The following is a 21,891-nucleotide window of genomic DNA, read 5'->3' as shown; positions in this document are numbered from 1 at the left end:
GTCTTTTCTTGAAACTATTCACAGAGGAAACAGTTACCACATAGTCAGGGAGAGAATTCCAGAAATGATTCTTTGAGATAATAAGTCCCTTCTGCAATCGAGGCATTTAAAATGGTTGTTATTTTAGATGGTCTTGTAAACACAATTTATATTTACTTTTATTGAGGTTATTCGTTGGTTATGACCGAATTACGCAAAACTATTACGTGTATGTGTTATTATACGAAGGGATTACAAATTAAGTGATAACTGAATTTATATGCAACTGGTTGCATATATTTTGTGGTGCTCGCGATAGTTGGTATTATTTGTGAGATTTCTGAGATGGTTATTGTTTTACTATTAGTGTTTGTAATTAATAAGTTTCAATAGTCTACTGTAATGGATATTATACTATAGATGAGAGGCAGCAATGTAAGAAATAATAATAAAAAACCTATTTGTATATAGTGTTACTGTTTAAGTTATTATGTCCTCCCTTTCTTCATAGTGGCATCAGAGGTAAGTGGGGTCAGTATAGGCAGTTACTCGAATGAAAAGAGTACACATCACAACTCAAAAAGAACTAAATAACTACTTATATTAAGTGAAAGATAAAGTTCGAACAAAAAAATACTTGAGCTTGTAAATGTCGGGGTAACTGAAATAATAATATACCTAAATGAAATTGGCTGGCCAAAAGCTCAACACTCATCTCAACTATTTCGATTTTTAGTCGCGTGGACGCGACTCTATAGTTCACTATGTCGGTCGGTCGGTCGGTCGGTCGGTCGGTCTGTCGGTCTGTCTGTCGGTCTGTCGGTCTGTCTGTCGGTCTGTCTGTCGGTCCGGTATCACTATGCATTGTAGCACGCGACTTAATCGCTGTTGGCCTTGTTTTGATAGGGGCCAACTAAAATAAGAATCGCAGCCTCCATTGTACAAGCACGGTACTCTAGTAGCTAGATCAACTTTCGTATGTACTTTGAGGTCCAGAGAATTTGACTTCAGAAATTGGTTTAGGATGGTCAAACAATCAATTTTGGCTTGGTTACACATTTTGAAAATGTGGCAAAAGGTCAGGGTGAAAGGTTATAATACCAAACACCAACATGTCCTTAAATCTCGACAACCACTGGTCACAGAAAGGTAATTTTGGTCTCAAATTGATCAGAAGGTATACATTTATATTCAGTCTAATGTGACATTTTAGTCAAAAATGACCGGAAATGCCATTTCTGACCTTTGATCCACAACCCAGGGCATGTCATACAAACAAAAACTTTATCTCAAGAGCATTCGGCACCCTTCCAACGCTAATATATTGAAATACAAAAAGTATCGTAATAAGTTAAATAATCTTCTAAAAAGTGTTAAAGTGGATTATTATAAAAACTTTTTTAATGAAAACAAATCCAATATTAAAGCTACTTGGCGTACTATAAACTCTATACTTAAACCATCAAACAACACAATTCCTAACATTGAGATAATGAGTAATGGAAATCTAACAAAAGACCCGAAAATGGTGTCCAACTTATTAAATAACCATTTCACCAATATAGGGCCTGAATTAGCAAAAGAAATCGACACTAGTTCTATCAATAGTTTCCGTCACTATCTTAGTCCTCCTACTCCAAATTCCCTTTTTTTATCTCCTGTTTCGGAACATGAGGTTCTTAAAATTGTCAACTCTTTCAAAAACAACAAGGCTGCTGGAATTGACGATATATGTGGCAATGTTGTTAAAAAATCAATAGACCTTATTCTTTCTCCACTTACTCATATTTGCAACTTATCTTTATCCACAGGATCTTTCCCTAAAAGCATGAAAACTGCAAAGGTCACTCCTATATACAAAAAAGGTAACAAATCTGATCCCAACAATTATCGACCAATTTCTGTTCTTACTTTCTTTTCAAAAATTCTTGAAAAACTTATCTATGACCGTACGTATGATTTCATTAACCGACACAACATTCTCTACAATAAACAATATGGTTTCAGACAAAACTATTCCACTTCTTTTGCTTTAATTGATCTTACCAACAACATTGTGGATGCTATTCATAATAAGTTGTTTTCGTCTGGCCTATTCATAGATCTGTCGAAGGCATTCGATACCATTGATCACACTATTTTACTGTCAAAACTCTTTAACTATGGTATCCGTGGCATTTCTCTTGACCTTTTTAAAGATTATCTGTCTAATCGACTTCAATGCACCTATATCAACAATGTTTTTTCCGATTTCAAACCTATTGTTTGTGGTGTTCCTCAAGGGTCTCTATTAGGCCCTCTTCTTTTTTTATTGTATATCAATGATTTACCAAATGCATCTGACATCCTTTCTTTTTATCTTTATGCTGATGACACAACCATTTTTTATTCACACACTAATTTTGATTTCATTTTCAATACTTTTAATAGGGAATTGAAGAACGTGAACGATTATTTCAATGCAAACAAACTTTCAATAAATATTAACAAATGCCATTTTATGCTTTTTGGTTTTCGACACCAAGATTTGATTAACGACACTCATAATGTTTACCTTGCTGCCCACAAAATTCCTCTTGTTAAGCATACCAAATTTCTTGGAGTAGAAATAGACGAAGAACTAAACTTCAAACACCACATTAAAGAAATCGAAACTAAAATTTCGAAAAATATTGGAATATTATATCGTCTTTCATTTTACTTGCCCAAAGAAGTCCTTCGCATGATTTATTGTTCACTTGTTTTACCTTTTATTTCTTACTGTAATATTGTCTGGGCAAACAACTATGCTTCAAACCTCAACAAACTTTTTATTCTCCAAAAAAAAGCTATTCGCCTCATCTCTGGTGCGTCACGCCTAGATCACACTAGTGAGCTTTTCTCTGACCTTAAATTATTAACTGTCCAAAACATCAATATCCTCCAACAATGCACCTTCGTCTATGAACATGTCAACTGTCTACTTCCAACTAAACTTTCTTGCAGCTTTATAAAAAATAATAGTATTCATACCCATAAAACTAGATCCTCCTGTAACCTCCACCCTCCCCTTACCAAATTAACATTAATGCAACATAATATCCGTTATAGTGGCACCAAATTATTTAATGATCTCCCCGACGAAATTAAATTGGCACCTTCAAAAAATAAATTTTCTTTTAAACTTAAACAAATTCTACTCCATAAATAACTAATAATAATAAAACAACATATTTATTCTGGTTTTTCTGTGCTTCCATAGTATTATATTATTATTAACTTGTCGTTGACTTGTTTTGTTTCTGTTTGTTTAAACTCCAATATGTTTATAACTTTTTAACTGGCTACCCGTCACAAGTTTTTTTGGAGGGAAACCTCCAAATGTTATTACTTTCTGGGTGTTGCCTCTTAATTATTTATATTTAAATTGTTATTTTGTTTACTTTGAAATGATAAGAAATAAATGTTATTATGAATGAATGAATGAATGTATCTCCGTAACTACTTGTCGTAGACACTTGAATTTGTTCTTAAATTGTCCGAAATATACATTTTTTTATTTGTTATACATTTTGAAAAATGTTACAAAAGGTCAAATATTCAGGGTCAAGGGTTATATGAACAAATATAATTAGCTACTCGGCAACCACTGGTCAGTGTTGGTCCCAAAATGTTCAGAAGGCATGCATTCATATTCAGTTTAATGAGGCATTTTAGTCAAAAATGATCAGAAATGCCCTTTCTGACCTTTGACCCACATACCAGGGCATCTTTATATCTCTGTAAATACTGGTCGTAGAAACTTAAATTTTGTATCAAATTGTTCGAAATATACATATTTACATTCATTCTAATAGACAATTTGCTTAAAAGATGACCAGAAATACTATTAATTACTAATGATATTGTTTCAAACAAAAAACATATCTCTACACAACTTATCATTGGACAGTAATGTTATGCAATAACTTATGCTTTAAATTGCTTTACTGTTTGTAATTGTATTTTTGCTTATAATAATGCTAGAAAGTATTGTTGACCCCCGAGGACGATCAAACATTTTGATAGAAACGTCGAGCCCAACATAATTCTTTTCAGAATGCTAGAAGTAACTTACCGAATTCATCCTAATAAACACCCCGAGCATTTTTTTTTTGGTGTAATATGGTAACATGTTTAATCAAATGATAATGATGGCGCCGTTCAATGGTGACACAGCTCCGTTGGCTCTGTTAATGTGTTCTGTGTTTTTGTCTTTTCTTGTGGATGATATTGGTGCAATAATCACTTATACCAGGATTGAATTGGTAAATATTAGAGAAAATGTGTCAAATCGGCCGATCAACTTGCCCGAGTCTCTACTTTACAACGATCTTTTCAAGCCCGACGACGTAGACCTACCAAATCCGGTATTGAAAACCCCGCGAAGAAAGAGGTAGGCGTGGCGGTGTTTTAGCGAGGCTTAGGCGAGATTCGTGAAAATCACCGTTACCAAGTATCTTTTTAGGTAACGTGAGATCTCTAAAAAACAAATTTGACGAACTTACCTGCTGCTTAAACACAAAACGCGAATTTTGTAACTCTTGTATTTTCGCATTTACGGAAACCTGGCTTGATCAAAATGTACCCGATCAGTACGTCACACCACAGAATTTTGGGATGTACAGACAGGATCGTGACTCGGAAGCTGTAGGGAAATCCCGCGGGGGCGGAGTATGTCTACTTGTTAATCAAAATTGGTGTAAGGATGTAAAGAATCTGTCAGCCATATGCACATCGATTCGCTGTCGTCCTTTCTACTTACCACGGGAGTTGACGTCGCTAATCATAACAGTAGTCTACATACCTCCTGATGCAAATGCAGAATCCGCGGCTACCCAACTATCTACTATAGTAACTGACAACGAATTAAAACATCCAAATGCAACTTCCATAATATTAGGTGATTTCAACCACGTAAATTTGAAGAAAACGCTCCCCAAATTGTTTCAACATGTTACGGTTGCGACCCGGAACAATAACATCTTGGATCATTGTTATACAACAATTAAAGATGTTTACAGGTCACTAAAGCGACCTCCACTTGGCGAGTCCGACCACAACCTAATTTACATGATACCACGATACAGATGTCAGTTCAAGCGCGAGGCTGTCAAATCACGCATGACAATAGCAAATGGACACCGAATAATATTATGAAACTACAAGGCTGCTTTGATTGTACAGACTGGAATGCTTTTAAAGACAGTTCGGACATTAACTTATGTACTGAATCCGTTATTTCAGATATTAAATTCTGCCAGGACATATGTATTGATAAAGACGTAGTTAAGATATATCCAAATCAAAACCCATGGTTTAATAAGTCTGTTAAGGATCTGATACGAAATAGAGATAGGGCTTTCAGATCAAATGATAAGGATCTATTTATGAAATCAAAATACGAGTTAAGAAAGGGAATAAATAAAGCCAAGAGAGAATATAAAAATAGGTTAGAGGAAGATATATCTTCCGGCGATTCCAGAGAGTTATGGAAAAGCTTAAATAAAATAACCAACTACAAACCAAAATCTGATAAAATTAACTCAAATGATGACCTACCCCAACGACTGAATGATTTCTTCAGTCGTTTTGACACTCCCCCTCTCCATCAAGACAATAATTATGAAAATGGTAATGATGTACCGTTAGTTGTTCTTGAAGAGAATACTTGTATTGAGTTTAGTAGATGTAAGTCAAATAAGTCAGCTGGTCCAGACGGTATATCCCCTATGCTTGTTAAACATTGTTGCAAACAGATTGCCCATATTTTTACATACATTTTCAATTTCTCTCTTATATCTCAAATTATTCCGCGATGTTTTAAAGATTCTATAATAATTCCAATTCCGAAACGTTCCCCAATCGAAACCCTGAATGATTATCGACATTAACGTCGGTTCTGATGAAATGCTTTGAACATATAGTCCTTAATTACCTGAAGGCCAAGTGTCCTCGAGATCTTGACCAATATCAGTTCGCCTATAGACCAAACCGGTCTACCGAAGATGCTGTATCGATCACTTTGCATAGGATCTTAGAGCATCTCGAACGTGATAAAAGATATGCTAGGATTTTATATATAGATTTTAGTTCAGCATTTAATACGATTGTACCGTATAAGTTACACACTAAGATGGTTGAAATCGGTTTCGATATTTCTATATGTAACTGGGTGTTAAACTTTTTAACTGATCGACCCCAAACGTACTAAAGTGGGCACCATTATATCAGATAAGCGTATTATAAATACAAGTGTACCACAGGGCTGTGTACTGTCGCCCTTTCTTTTTACTTTATTTACCTATGACTGTGTTACCTACTACAGTAACTGTCATATCGCTAAATTTGCGGATGATACTACCATTGTAGGTCTAATCAATGATGACAGTGATGAGTCTAATTATCGCAACCAAGTTAAACGAGTTGTAGACTGGTGTAACGAAAACAATCTGTTCTTGAATGTATCTAAGACTAAAGAAATGGTTGTAGACTTCCGTAAATCACTTAATGTCAAATATCCAATATTTATTAATTGTATATCAGTTGAGTTTGTAGAAGAATTTAAATTCTTGGGTATTTATATTTCAAATGATCTGAAGTGGCATATTAACACACGTAACATTATTAGAAAGGCCCAAAGAAGAATCTACTTCCTACGTAGACTTAAATCATTTGGTATAAACTCTGAAATAATGTCGTCCTTCTATAGCTCAGTTATAGAGAGTGTAATAACGTATTCTTTAACGGTATGGTTCGGTAGCGCTAACGAAAATGAAAAGCGTGACCATATAGTCAAGACCGCATCGCGTATAATTGGATCTGCACAACTGCCTTTGGAGAACATATTTTCGGATCGTCTTCTGAAAGGCAGTGGCTATCAAAGATGATCAATTTCATCCGGCCTCTAGTATGTTCCAGTTGATGCGCAGCGGTCGGCGATTTCGTTCTATTAAGGCCAATAAGGCACGATTTACAAATAGTTTCTTTCCAGGATCTATTAGAGCCTTAAACATGATGTAGACACTTTTTTGTAATGTTTTTGTTTTTGAGTTCGTGTTGTGTCCGTTGGATATTGTGCTCCGCCAACAGAGCAAACAGAATTTCTATGTTTTTTTCCTAAAACAAATGATAATAAATGATACTTGACTTGACTTGACAAATAAATACTACCTAGCACAATTAAATCAAAAAGTGATACAAAATGTATATGGTCTTGTTGTGTATCTGCATGTGGCGGGGCGTTTAAATCGAAGGGAGGGGTGAGCATTTATTCGAAGGAGGCTCATATTCAAAGCGGGTGTTTAATTGAATAAATACTCTAATTTATTTTAATAATGATATATAATTCGTTTCTCACTGATAAAAGGTACTTTACATGAAGCATTTTCCTCTTTATGCTTTTGTAACAAAATGTTTCTGTCTTTTAGAATAAAAGTGACACTGTCACAGGCTCCATTTAACGAATCCTCTCCAGGTTCCAGTATAATGATATAAAACAATGACACATCATTACCCTGAGACACTATATGAGACACGATTACACAATTGTTATGGATCTTCATTCTATCATCTGTTTGTTTGTGACTACAATTTGTCAACTTGTCAGAAATGGCATTTCTGATCATTTTTCACTAAAATGTCCCATTAGACTGAATATGAATGCATGCCTTCTCAACATTTTGAGACTAAAATCGACTTGCTGCGACCAGTGGTTGCCGAGATACAAGTACCTATTTGTGTTTGTTCATATAACCCTTGACCCTGACCCTTTGACCTTGGTAACATTTTTCAAAATGTGCAACAAATAACAAAATGTATATTGCGAACAATTTAAGACCTAATTTAAGTGTCTACGACCAGTAGTTACGGAGATACATACATACCCTGGGTTGTGGGTCAAAGGTCATAAATGGCATTTCCGGTAATTTTTGACTAAAATGTCCCATTAGACTAAATATAAATGTATACCTTCTGATCAATTTGAGACCAAAATTACCTTGCTGTGACAAGAGACAAGAGATTTAAGGACGTATTGGTGTTTGGTATTATAACTATTGACCCTGACCTTTTGACCTTTCGTCACATTTTCAAAATGTGTAACCAAGCCAAAAATGATTGTTTGACCATCCTAAACCAATTTCTGAAGTCAAATTCTCTGGACCTCAAAGTGCATACGAAAGTTGATCTAGCTACTAGAGTATGGGGCACGTGTGGAAGTTTTGCTTGCTAATAATTGGTTTAAATACTGAAACTGGAAACTAAAATATTACCAATAATTTCAACGTATACACATGAACTTGAAACTTTTAAGTTATCTACAGTATACACTCTCAACAATACCAGAATGTTTGAAAACCGGAATCTATTCCTAAGTCAAATGGTTCCATACTTCTTTTACCATTAAAAACACATTCTAAATACCATACTTTGCGGAAAACAAAATATTAGGCCAGCCCACTGGTGTCCATTATTGAGAAAGTTAACAGCTTGATAATGTAAACATATCTCAAGAAAATAAACAACAATGAATGTCTTACCAAATTTACAAGCCGAATATGTCGGTCCATGTTGACAAATCGGTTGATAAACAATTTCAAACAATCCCCTATTCACGCATCTTCACGAAGACTTTTTAGTTCAACTTCGACTACTTCGGCGTCGGTGTAATTATAATTTGAAATATACTGCTATACTGCTAGACAAAAAGGTATTATTGATCTGCTGTATTGACGATATTGTTTAGTTCTATCAATACATAGTTTCTTAATGTATTGATTTTTACCAGATAATGTAAGAAATATCAAAACACTGAGTTAGATAAATGTCTGTATTAATAAGCAATCGATAGTATTGAGTAATCATGAGATGTGGGGGTGACAACAAATACATTTTTAATTAACGTCCGTTCAATTGACGTCATATAGTGTAGGTTATTATATTAAAACAATTGTTTTAGAACGTAAAAATTAATGGAAATTGGGTAATACCATGGTGCATATAGTTGATGGACTTATTATTATCAAATCATGGATAACCGTCCTCGCATAAGTGGATATAATGAAGACTAGGAAAGACTAAAAAATATAAACTTCACAGAATTATGAAATTAAAATATGCAATTATATATTTATTTCTTAAAAAACGCCGCTTGCTTGTTGACAGTTTTAAAGATATATTGTCACCCTAACAAATATTTTTTATTTCAAATTTGGTTTTGAATGTGTCATTTTATTGTCACATAATAGTTATTCACGTTAACCAAACAATTATTGACCTGAAAAAAATGTAATTTGGATTATAATTAAACGTTTCTTTTCTCTTTTTATAAGTGAATAAATATTATTTTTAAGTGATAAACTTTTATATTTGAAGTAAAATACAATAAGAATTCATGATATGTCATAATTGTGCAATTGAAATTGAAAAATAAAAAATATTGAATCTGTAAAAGATGATGTGCTTATTAAATAATTTAAATAAAAATTATGTCTAAATAATATTACTTTATTACACTAAACAGACTAAATTTCTGTCTCTTTAGTTTGTTTTATTTCTAAGGTCAAGTCTGGCGGTCACTTCATCAAGCATAGATGCTTTAAGTGTGAACAAATTGTATCCTACAAACAAAATCTTTACTATTATATGGACTGTTTTGATAATAATTCAATGATTATCTGACAGCGAATTACAGTATTATAATATCGGTCTAGATTAGCAGTCAAATGGGACTCATTGTAAATACCAGTCTAGAAATCCAAAATAATGTTTTGATTATTTGACAGTGAATTATTATAATAATGGCCTAAGTTGACAGCAAGAACAAAGTCATTATTTATTGAACAAGATTTTACAGATTACCGTCTACATGCATCTATATAATACTGTGTTATCAACAAATGTTTTCATAGACTCTCTTCTCCCAGACGTGCTTTGGGGTTTGTAATTTGAGCATGACCCGTCCTAGTTTACAAAATCTCAAAATGTCAGCCTCTAAAACTATAACTTGCTGCTTGATATAGCTTCTGAATGAGTAGTCCTCTGGGGATGTAGCTGGCTAAAGCAGCAGCGTGAAAAGATTATTTTACCACCAGAGGCTCTGCTAAAAAAGTTACAACATTATTCAATTGACGCCCTAAAAAATAAAATCAACAATGCTTTATAAGCATGGTCCATTGCTACGAATAATGTATAATACATCTCGAAGTATGTGGCTATCTACTCGTGTTTCTTAGCAAAAATAGATTCATTCAATTATGGAATAATTATACAACCTAGTTGGTACGCTCGCTTCGCTCCCGTCCCATCTAGGTCGTGGCCATAGATGATTCTCGAATACACAGTAATTTCAGCGTAAAATAACGGACGATTTCAAATGTACGTATTTCAGGACTATACTGTCGTTTACGGAAACAAATAAATAATAAACTAGAGGGTACTCCGAGAGTACAAACCTCCGCCTACTGTAAAATTCCCCTACATAAAATGTCCCCGGAAAATATATATATTTAAAAAAACTTTTTTTTTTATTAGTTCTAAGTGTAAATAGGCTAACTGCACACTAAAAAGTTGTGGATGAGAGTTTGGTGTAATGGTTATGTATCCAGCCTCTCACAGTTGAGATCGCTGGTTCAAGTCCCACTGAGGTTTTTTTTTTTTATTATTATTTTTTTTTTATTTTTTTTTTTTTTGTGGACCTTGATCTTTGACCCTGACCCTTTAAAATTTAACCACAATTATATGATGAGTCATTGATCATTGTGGCTAAGTTTGGGGAGAATCGGATAAAAACTGTGGTCTCTAGGCAGTAAAATAGTTTTTTATTAGTTGTGACCTTGACCTATGACCTTTTCCCCTCAAATTCGAACTCGTCCGAGCTTTTGGGGCATAGATCATTTGGTGGGAATCGGATAAAAACTGTGACCTCCAGGCTGTTCACAGGCACACAAACACACACACACACAACATACAGGGGTGAAAACATAACCTCCTTGGCGGAGGTAATAAACGATGATTCATGAAATTAACTAAAATTAGCACCCTGGGAATCACTTCCTAAAGAGAAACTTGTCACAAAATGAGTCCACATTTTTTCTTATAAACAAACACAAATAGTGTTTTATATGTAACAAGGAAGATGATGGGTAAATATTTTGTTTTCATGTTTTATAGGCCTATAACTAATAACTATACCACTAAATAAAGTAAAGCATTTGCAATTTAATACTTTGTTAAAGCTGTCGCTGTCATAGTCGATTGAAATAGTAAAGTGCGACGTTTATTTTTATTTTTTTAAATTATTAATTAATACAAACGTTGAGAAGCAACTGTCAGTAATAAAGTTTATTTGTATTTTATGTGTTTATATATTTAACAGTACCTACACTCACAGTAATAAAGTTTATTTGTATATTATTATGGGTTTGTATATCTAACAGTACCCACACTCACAGTATGAAATTCGCCATTCAAACGTAACAGTATTGTCAAAGTATTGCATGGTTTTAAGTTTAACCCCTAATGGCGCATACTCCAATCATACCGACATTCTATTATAGACGGTGAGGCAGATTCCTGTTGGGATTCTATCGCAAAAGCAGCCCGCCATCTAGATACCCCTAGAAGGCAATAGATGTGCATCATGTCACGACCCACCTAAGAGGACGACGTTGATGTCCCAGCTGGGAACCAGGGCCTTGGTTGGAGGCCGTTCTCTAAACATGCCACGCAGCAAACTTGATATTGTGGTGGATGTTGAGACGCCCGAACCTACTTGTGTAAACGAAATAATTATGCTGGGAGACTTGAGATTGGAATGTTCCATTCATCGCAGATTAATACATTTGTATTAAGTCCGGTGGCAGGGGATGGGAATCACCACCCGAAAGGGGACAAATTGCCAACTTTTCTAGACCAGCACTGTTTCTATAATTTGACAGTATGATTTATAATACATATATATATATAATACATTTTTATAATTGGTCAATTTTGAACTTTGACCCTTATCCCTCGAGAACACTTCCTATCCTGATCGAAGTCTGATTTAATTAAATACAGTATTATAATTATAATAATAATCAAAATTATATTGAAATAACATAACTTTACTGATCAAATAATTTGATTACTTGTAAAACCATCGATATCATCAGACAACTTTGCATTTATTTGGTACCGGTAACTAACTAATACGCATAGTAAAATGTTGACCTTTGACCTTATGTCAACTGATGAAATTGACCTTATGTCAACTGATGAAATGATGTATTCGCTCTTTTACATTGCGTATGATTAACGGAAAACTTACTTATCTACAAAAACCTATAAAAACCACCTCCAATTCCCGATGTACTAACCAATTCTTGACGCACTATTTACCAATTACTGTAAAAATATTACGATTCATTAGGAAACCTAATGTATAAATTCCTGATGTAGGTTCTAACCTATTCATTCCTAAATTGAAAAAGAAAATGCAGAAACAATCACTCCTTATACAACCACTTCTGATGAAATCACCCCTGATGCAAACACTTCTGATGCAGCCACTTCTGTTGCAACCACTCTTGATGCAATCACTCCTGGTGCAACAACTCATGGTGCAACAACTCCTGATGCAACCACTCCAAATGTAACTACTCTCGATGCAATCACTCCCGATGCCATTAATCCTGGTGCAGTCACTCCAGATGCAACCACTTCTTATGCAACCACTTCTGGTGCAACCACTTCTGGTGCAACCACTCCTGGTGCAATCACTCTCGATGCAATCTATCCTGCTACAATCACTCCAGATGCAACCACTTCTTATGCAACCACTTCTGGTGCAACCACTCCTGGTGCAATCACTCTCGATGCAATCTATCCTGCTACAATCACTCCAGATGCAACCACTTCTTATGCAACCACTCCTGGTGCAATCACTCATGATGCAATCACTCCAGATGCAACCACTTCTTATGCAACCATTCCTGATGCAATCACTCTGGGTGCAATCACTCCAGATGCAACCAATTGTAATGCAACCACTCATGATGCAACTACTCCTTATGCAATAAATACTGATGCAATCACTCCTGATGCAACCACTCTTCTTGCAACCACTCCTCATGCAACCACTTCTGATGCAATTACTACAGATGCAATCACTCAAGGTACAACAACTCCCGATACATTCACTCCTGGTGTAATCACTCCATGTGCAACCACTCCTGATACATTCACTCCTGATGCAATCATTCCAGGGGCAACCACTCCTGATACATTCACTCCTGGTGTAATCAATCCATGGGGCAACCACTCCTTATACATTCACTCCTGATGCAATCATTCCAGGTGCAACCACTCCCGATACATTCACTCCTGGTGTAATCACTCCATGTGCAACCACTGCTGATACATTTACTCCTGGTGTAATAACTCCATGTGCAACCACTCCTGATACATTCACTCCTGGTGTAATCATTCCAGGTGCAACCACTCCTTATACATTCACTCCTGATGCAATCATTCCAGGTGCAACCACTCCCGATACATTCACTCCTGGTGTAATCACTCCATGTGCAACCAATCCTGATACATTCACTCCTGGTGTAATCTCTCCAGGTGCAACCACTCTCGATACATTCACTCCATGTGCAACCACTCCTAATACATTCACTCCTGGTGTAATCTCTCCAGGTACAACCACTCCTAATACATTCACTCCTGATGCAATCACTCCAGGTGCAACCACTCCTGATACATTCACTGCTTATTTCATCTACCAATATAATTTCTGGTGGAAATTCCTAATAAATGTATAAATTCCTAATGAATGAATTCCTAAATTCTCAGTTATGAACATATTGTAAAAATTACATTTCTGGACTATGTAGATTTGTGACAATTAAAGAAAGTTGGTAAAGTTGTATACGTTATATTTACCTAATAAGATGCTTGAATTCAGTATTAACCATATTTGTTGTCATTTAAAATTTTCGATACGATACAAAAATTGGGAATAAAATATATGATTAAAATCTTTCTTGTTAAACTGTGTCTATCTCGTTCGTGTTCGGTTCCACATTTCTGATGTAATCTACAAATTAATGGGGGTAACCTTATTAAAAGCAATGGCATGATTTCTTAACATGTAGCAAATAATTATGAGTTCGAGTCTACTATTTTTCGAGAATTCTTTAATCTATAGGCATCTATAAATTATAATTTATTTCACTATAGCTCAGCGATTTATAATGATCCATATACTATAAAATATGACTTTTTTCTTTATTTTCCTCTTTGACTAATTAAAACAATACAATAATTATTACACCATCACGTTGTGTACGTCAAAATACACAAGACTGGGAAATTATTTAATGAGGCATTATTTAATTAATCTGCTCCATGAACACTAATAATTGCTGTCGATTTCTTTTTATTCAACATATTAAACACCATAGTTACAGTATATCGACTTAATTATTTGAAGAGAGGGTAGCATCTTAGGATTACAAAATGTATCTTTGGTCAATACATTTCAAAGGTTATCTAACAATCGACGAAGAAGTAGCATATTGACATCATAGTATTATTATGCTAAGATCACAACGAAGATTTATTTGGTGAATACGATTGAAACATTCTCTAACGATCGGCGTGCCACAAATTAGCAAAGATGATGCGTTGTAGATTTTTTGTAAGTAATACACAATTATGTAAAGCAACATATCTTAAAGTAGGATGAAACTATAGTAGTATATTCAAGTTCTTACTTAAAACAGAAACTGAAACTTATAATTATTTAGACCAACATTGTATTTCCTAATCGCCAATTACTATAAAGAGTGGTTAGTTTGGAAAGTTAAAAGGAAGGGATACTACACAATGTATATGATTAAATGCGTCATAACCACTAATCTGTTTTCTTAAAAGTCATTGTATTTTTGTTAAAACAAATTATCTATGTTTGCCTAGTTGCAGACCCACATTTCTTTGGCCTTTAAGGTAATCTCAACTAAGTAGGTAACATAACTAAGCATGATTTAAATATATATTGTCCTCCTGAATTTTTTTTTTTTGATTATGCCATTTTAATTTTACATAATAGTTATTCACTTTGACCAAACATTGGATCGAAAAAAAAATTATTTACCGGAAAAAATGTAATTTAAAGCCAAAAATAGTTAAATTGGCTGCCATCCAATAGGGTTTTTGGTTGAATTTAACCGTGTATTTTATCCTCACGTTTTTACTGAAGTGATATATATAATATAAAATGGCTAATTCAAAGTCTGATTTTATTAATGATTATTTTTCATGTTTTTGGGAGACAATACATCTTTAAGATCTGACACGACCGGTGTGTGGAATATATGAATTTTAAATTCACATCGGTTGAAAAGAAAATTGTTTAAAATATATAATAACAATTATTAAAACTTATTAAAACTTATACCTTTATGATTATTCTTAACCCATCTTTAGGTAACAATACTGTTGATGCTTCATACAATCTCAGTGGAAGGTAAATAGATTATAAATTAGCTTCATATTTGATAAGTTATTGTAATAAATAATAATAAATATAAGAAATTTGTCCCAGTACTTTCGGAATTTTATCCGATAAAGCTGAATTAATACATATAAAACATATCTTTTCTGTTAGTAGTTGCACGCTTCTAAGAAATTATTATTATTATTCATAAACATGTTAAATAAACATTACATATGTTTTACCTTTATAAAAAGTACACTGTCATTATGTACCAATATAAAAATAATAATAATATTACGCGTATCATTTAATAACTTATTCAGTACATCTGGCTCTTTCCATGGTTACTAGAAACTGGTCAAACTTCTGCCACAATTAAAACGAGGAAGGACCACGTATTTGGAATAACTTGACAGATCATGTAAAACAGTCTCCCATATTAAGTCTTTTTAAACAGAAATTAAAACAACTCATTTTTGAAAATCATATCAGTAGAAATATTTAAGTTAAGAAATCACGACGTACGACGTATCAAAAATACTGATTCTTTTGTTATTAAAATTGATAACAACATTATTAATCAAGTAAATAATACTACATTTCTAGGAGTTACGATAGACTCTAAATTGGCATGGCAACCTCACCTTAATAAAATGTCTAATATTATTTCTAGAAACATTGGCGTTATGAACAAATTAAAATTTTATTTTCCCCAACACATTCTGTTATCGTTATATAATACTTTAGCCTTACCTTATATTAATTATTGTAATATCGCATGGGTTACTACAATTGACAAATTTGTATACTTGTGTCCCTGGACAGGTCATGAAACAACACATATTGATAATATATTTAAACTTCAAAAACGTGCTCTCATGATCTGTGCAGGTTCAACCCGTATAGCCCACACCAAACCATTATTTTATAAATTGAATGTTCTTAACGTCTTTGACATAAATAAATTACAAACTTTTACTTTTATGTACCGTTTTAAGAATAACATATTACCTGCACATATTTCCTCACTATTTCCTAAGCAACCATCTGAGATTCATGATCACAGAACTAGATTTGCAAAAAGTAATGTTTCATCTGAAAAATATATATCTTTTCTTAGGAAAAAATCTATTTTTTTTAATGGCCCTAATTTATGGAATTCCTTAGATACATCACTTAAATCTCTACCAAATGTTAAAATTGTTTAATTAAATCTTTAAAACTCTCTGGTTTCAATGTATGGCAGGTAAGTCTCCCGTTATTCTTCTTCTCCTTCTGCTTCTCTTTCGTATTATTCTCTACTTCTTTTTTTTTCTAATTTAATCATGTACAGCCAATTACCTGGATGATAATTTATTATCTACCTGCAACTTATTTATATCTATATTGCATAAACCAGACAACATTTGCTTTGCATTTCTCTATTTTTCTTATTTGGTGTTTATTATTATCATTTGTATCACATATTGTTCTTTGTGACTCTGACTTTTTTTTGTAATGGTGACCATGCCTTATTTTGGTCTCCATCCACACACACTATACTTGACTTGGTTTATATAAGACATTTAACTAGTTTGTCTGTTTTTTCTTTTAACTAAATGATGTTTATTACCAATACTATGTTATATATTTTGTGTGTGGAAAATAAATAATAAACAAAAACGCTGTCTCAGTTGGTGGTAGTTAGTTACATTAGTTTTATAACTTTAATTAAATTTCTAACTTTGTTTATAAATTATTGTTTTGCTAATACTGGAGAAAGAGCAGTTAGATCTGTTCGGGCATATGCCTATTGCTTGCTCCTGGCAAGTTTGTGCTTGATAAAATGCCGAAATAAATAATAATTATTATTATATTTAATGGTAATTGAAAAATTCCACAGTTGAGACACGGCTGTAAACTAGTTAATTCGATTACTTCCGTTGAATAATAATTCAACAATATGTGTATCATAAGTACCTAATAGCATTACCGCTTTGGAAAAGCTAACTCCATGACGACAAGTTAGAAAAACTATGTTGACAATGGTTTCAACATTATATAAATGCGAAACTGTAGCATCTTTGTCCAATGAGACCTTACCTATAATTTGACAGATTTACAAACTACTATATAATTATTACATATTGGTAAAATTATATTCAATAGCCATGTATCTATCCATTAATTAACTAAATATTCAATTAGTATATCTTCGTCAAATTCATTCAAAACGATAATAGAAAACGTTTTTCAATTATTGAATTTGTAATTTTTCAGCCATGAACTAAGGTCCATAACAAACAAATACATATGTCAAGCGTATAATTTAAATCGATTTAATTAACTTTGTTAATTAACAAAGCGGTATGGTAGCTGGAAATATTAATTGGATTCAATGCATAACCTTTAAAATAGAAAACTCTTATATAACATGTAGCCTTAGGCCTACAATTGTATTTGATAATTTTATCAAATCATTGACACATTTCTCAAAACACGTACCTAACTTTATACAAATGGGTCATCGCAACTGAATGAAAATTCAGATATTCAAACTGTACCAACTCCTCCACGAAGACAATAGATCTATTTTTAAAAGCTCGTAAATGTGTAATAGTTAATAATAAAATGTTGATAAATAACGATTTTACATTAGTTAAGATCTTCACACAAATGTATATCAGCTTAGGTTTTTATGCGGACATTGACTTTACAAACTATTATTTGACACTTAATTGAAAATGAGTATATGTGCTACTACTTTAAAGCTCAAGGTAAATCTCCTTAAATTAATGAAATAACAAAATGCTACATTGTATATAGGCCTAGTGACTATATTACGTTTAAGATGTCATCCGGGTATGAAGCGTCTCACATACACACAGCCAAAATATTACCTTGGACTTGCACTTTGTATGGACTCTAAACTTACGGTTGTCATTAGTATACATCATTCCATCCTATCCATTCTAAACACAATTTGTTTAAGCTTTTGCATTCTTCGTTTTCATCTCATCCATTTTTGTCTTGGTGAAAAGGGAGGATACTTTATATTCCTCCCCTGAGTTTATAGCCTCTCTACCCAGACACGGACACGAACAGAATAAAAAAACAATAACCAGTACGTTTTTTAGTCGCGTGGACGCGACTCTATAGTTCACTATATCGGTCGGTCGGTCTGTCGGTCTGTCTGTCGGTCCGGTATCACTATGCGTTTTAGCACGCGACTTATGGCTGTTGGCCTTGTTTTTTTTATCAATTTTTATCGTCATTTTATTGCCATCTATAATTGTATTTTTAAAAATGTAAATGAATGTAAATGTGGTTTCTTTTTAACATCAAAATAATCTTAGCTTATGTAGGCCTATATACTGTTTAAAAGATATGTATTTTTTTAGAAATGTACCTTATAAATATAAATGTACATATTATTATATTTATAATATAACAGAGAACTATAGGCCCTAAGAAAAGTGGGACGAACCCACACAAGACAAAAAAGAACTATTATTTGAAACCTGCAAAGGAAAAATATGAGGAATATTCTTTTTAAATGTTTTTTATGCTTTTTATTATCAGTTCTAAAAAATAATATTGTCTATATCATTTTCGTAATTATTTACAACCATTTGTGTTTAACTAGGTGTTAGGTTGTTTTTAATGTAGTTCATAGTTTGTATTGACGTCACACTTGTCACAAAATACTTGAAAGTTGGCAAAAAAAGTTATCTACTTTCTTTAAATATATTCACAGAAGTAATGCTAAAGACGCATTGTCCCTCAAAACATGAACATGAAGATTAATTAAATCAAACTTTGATATAACTATAAAACTAATAATATGCCTATTAAATATATATTACACACTATTGTATCTTCTTTTCATGCAAACTCATGTAAACATAATGTAACCTTGTAACAAAATCCAATATTATATCATACAATTAAATGTATTGCTTATTAATAATCAATGATGCTACTCGTATTTTAGGTCACGATTTTGTTTAAAAACCTGTTTTATAGATTTTGTGTAATGTTTTGAATAACACTGCGGAACTAGGCAACAAAATATTGACAAATAAAAGCGTTATGTAATTCATAAATATTTATTCTATTATTTAAAAAGAAATCATAATAAACGTTTTTGGTCAGATGGTTTGCCCTACTCGTAGGGCGTAATTTGTACTTTATACTAAGTACATTGTTCTCAAAGTATAAAGTACAAATCTGACCAATTCAAAAGTTACTCCACAGTAGTTATACAATAAAATGTATTAGTTATTAATTTCAGTGTATTATAAAAGGATAGAAAAAGCAGTAAAAGCTCCAAAGTTTAGGTCCGGCTGTTGTATAATAATTAGATTAGAAAGTGGTGAAAGAGTTATTGTAATTTATAATTATTTACTTCTTTTAGTGACACATAAAACAGAGAGCAATGAGTAGAGACAAGAGGCAAGGGCAACTATCGCCAAAGGGCGTGTCCCTCCAAATAATTCATTATTGTGATGCTATTGTTCTAAAATGTTTCTTACAAAGCATTGTTCTTTTCATCAGGTGCAGTTTGCAATGAATATGCTGGCTATATTGCAGAAAGTAGTCTAGGTTATTTAAAATTTACCTCATCATCTGAAGCATCAGAGCAAACTAAGGCAGACGAGGTGATATTGGATGGAATAAACTACTGGATGAAAGCAAACGACGACGAATCCGGATGGATTCAGATTGATTTAGGATTAGATGTATCTATATTTGGTGTTATTACGCAAGGTAGTGGTATAACACCAGCTTCTTGGATTGACAAATTTAGTTTACGATGTTTGGCAGAAGATGAAACCGATACAGAAGCAGAGGACGCAAACGGTAACAAGGTAATATTATAATATTGGTTTTTTATATACATAGAAAAATAAGTGCGTAATGAAATATGTTAGCAGTCCATTCATGATATGAATATAATTACAGTATGTATTTAGTACAGAATTACATTATATATGTGATTGTGTAATTGAGAAAGATTATGAAATGTCATTGTTTATTGTTGGGTGATGGAGCAGTAACACTCCTTTATCCACGATTAATATGAATGACTTAATGTAGTGGGCATACATGAAATGAAAATCTGGATCCGCCGTCCACTGTGAATATAGGATAGAGTCCGGTATGCTCAATGCAATTGCAACAAGCCACAGATGCGCAAATCTGGCATCTTCAAACGGAATCAGTCATAAGTAGGATTTTCGAAATTGAGATTTTCACAAACACTTAAGTTACAATCATTGTTTGAGGAAATAATAATGCTGGTTTAAGTTAAGTAACAGGAAATGACAAGAAGTACAAGTGTTCACTAACTATTAACTAATAAAGTACGAATGAATTTAGCTGATTGTCGTTTTTCTGTACCTGTCGCCAAAGAAGATTGTGCGACATAATACTTGTAAATTGTATGTAAGCCTTAGAGTATAATTATATTTCTTTCTATTATATTTCATGTCTACCATATTAATATGCAAGTTGCTATTGCAAACTTTAGTTGTAAATAAAATAATAAACACAAATATATTTAGTGATTTGTATGTGATTTTTTCATAGATATTTTCTGCAAGTCATATGAATGAAAATGACTACGTAGTAAACATGTTTTCATCTCCAGTTAGAGGGCGATATATCAAACTCAATGTCATTAGTTGCAATAACAGATGTGCACTGAGGCTAGAAGTTATTGTGTGCTCAAGTAAGTTTCTTTTTCTCAAAGATAAATCTTCTTATAAAACAATTAAGTGTGACAATAGCTAAGCGAGTATTACTTTTAAAACAGTATTTTTGTTTGCTTGTTCTCACCCCGAAAGATGATTAAAATCTACGGTTATCTGTACATGGCAGACATTATTAAAAAGCACTCTTTTACAGTGTGCAAACTTTTTTAATCATTTTTTATGTTTATTTGATTTGATTGATTTGATTTATTATCTTAATCCGTTTAATACAGCTCGTTTGTTCATTTATACTCTACAGAATATACGATTGAAGATTTTGGTAGTTCACAAGAAACGTTTGTTAAAATACCAATCCAAATGTCAGATACACAAAAGTTTCAAGATCAGCAAATAATACGACTTCGGCGTAGTGCTAGCTATGATGTGACAGAAGAAATCATGTATACTGAAGTGGTTGAAATTACCGAAGAATGGGTTACTTCAACCACAGACACAGATATCAGCACGTCACAAACCATTTCATCAACAATCACAAATACGCCTCAAACACAAGTAACCGATGACAATACAGCAGCCACTACTAATGCCCAAGCTACAAACGGGAACAGTGCCACAACAAATGCACCTCAAACACAAGCAAACAGTGACAATACAGCAGCTACAACTAATGCCCAAGCTACAAACGGGAACAGTGCCACAACAAATGCACCTCAA

General features: G+C 33.2%; 2 protein-coding genes across 2 annotated transcripts in view; one reads left to right on the top strand and one right to left on the bottom strand.

The window, feature by feature from the left end:
• LOC144848920 (uncharacterized) overlaps positions 1-8,603 on the bottom strand; it is a 33,322-nt gene extending 24,719 nt beyond the window's left edge. Inside the window, exon 1 of the mRNA XM_078705871.1 lies at positions 8,538-8,603. Within this exon, the coding sequence (XP_078561997.1) occupies positions 8,538-8,567 (30 nt within the window). The 5' untranslated portion in view covers positions 8,568-8,603. The remainder of the gene's footprint in view (positions 1-8,537) is intronic.
• Positions 8,604-10,184: 1,581 nt separating this feature from the next.
• LOC144848919 (uncharacterized) overlaps positions 10,185-21,891 on the top strand; it is a 24,500-nt gene continuing 12,793 nt past the window's right edge. Inside the window, exons 1-6 of the mRNA XM_078705870.1 lie at positions 10,185-10,203; positions 12,471-13,292; positions 13,336-13,725; positions 20,018-20,331; positions 21,053-21,194; positions 21,476-21,891. The exon at positions 21,476-21,891 is cut by the window's right edge and continues 2,208 nt beyond it. Of these exons, the coding sequence (XP_078561996.1) occupies positions 10,185-10,203; positions 12,471-13,292; positions 13,336-13,725; positions 20,018-20,331; positions 21,053-21,194; positions 21,476-21,891 (2,103 nt within the window). The remainder of the gene's footprint in view (positions 10,204-12,470; positions 13,293-13,335; positions 13,726-20,017; positions 20,332-21,052; positions 21,195-21,475) is intronic.

This window comes from Antedon bifida, chromosome 7 (genome assembly GCF_963402885.1).
Source record: "Antedon bifida chromosome 7, ecAntBifi1.1, whole genome shotgun sequence".
NCBI classification, from domain to species: Eukaryota; Metazoa; Echinodermata; class Crinoidea; order Comatulida; family Antedonidae; genus Antedon; species Antedon bifida.
The sequence above is the reverse complement of the archived record's forward strand: the minus strand, read 5'-3'. Positions and strand labels throughout refer to the sequence as shown.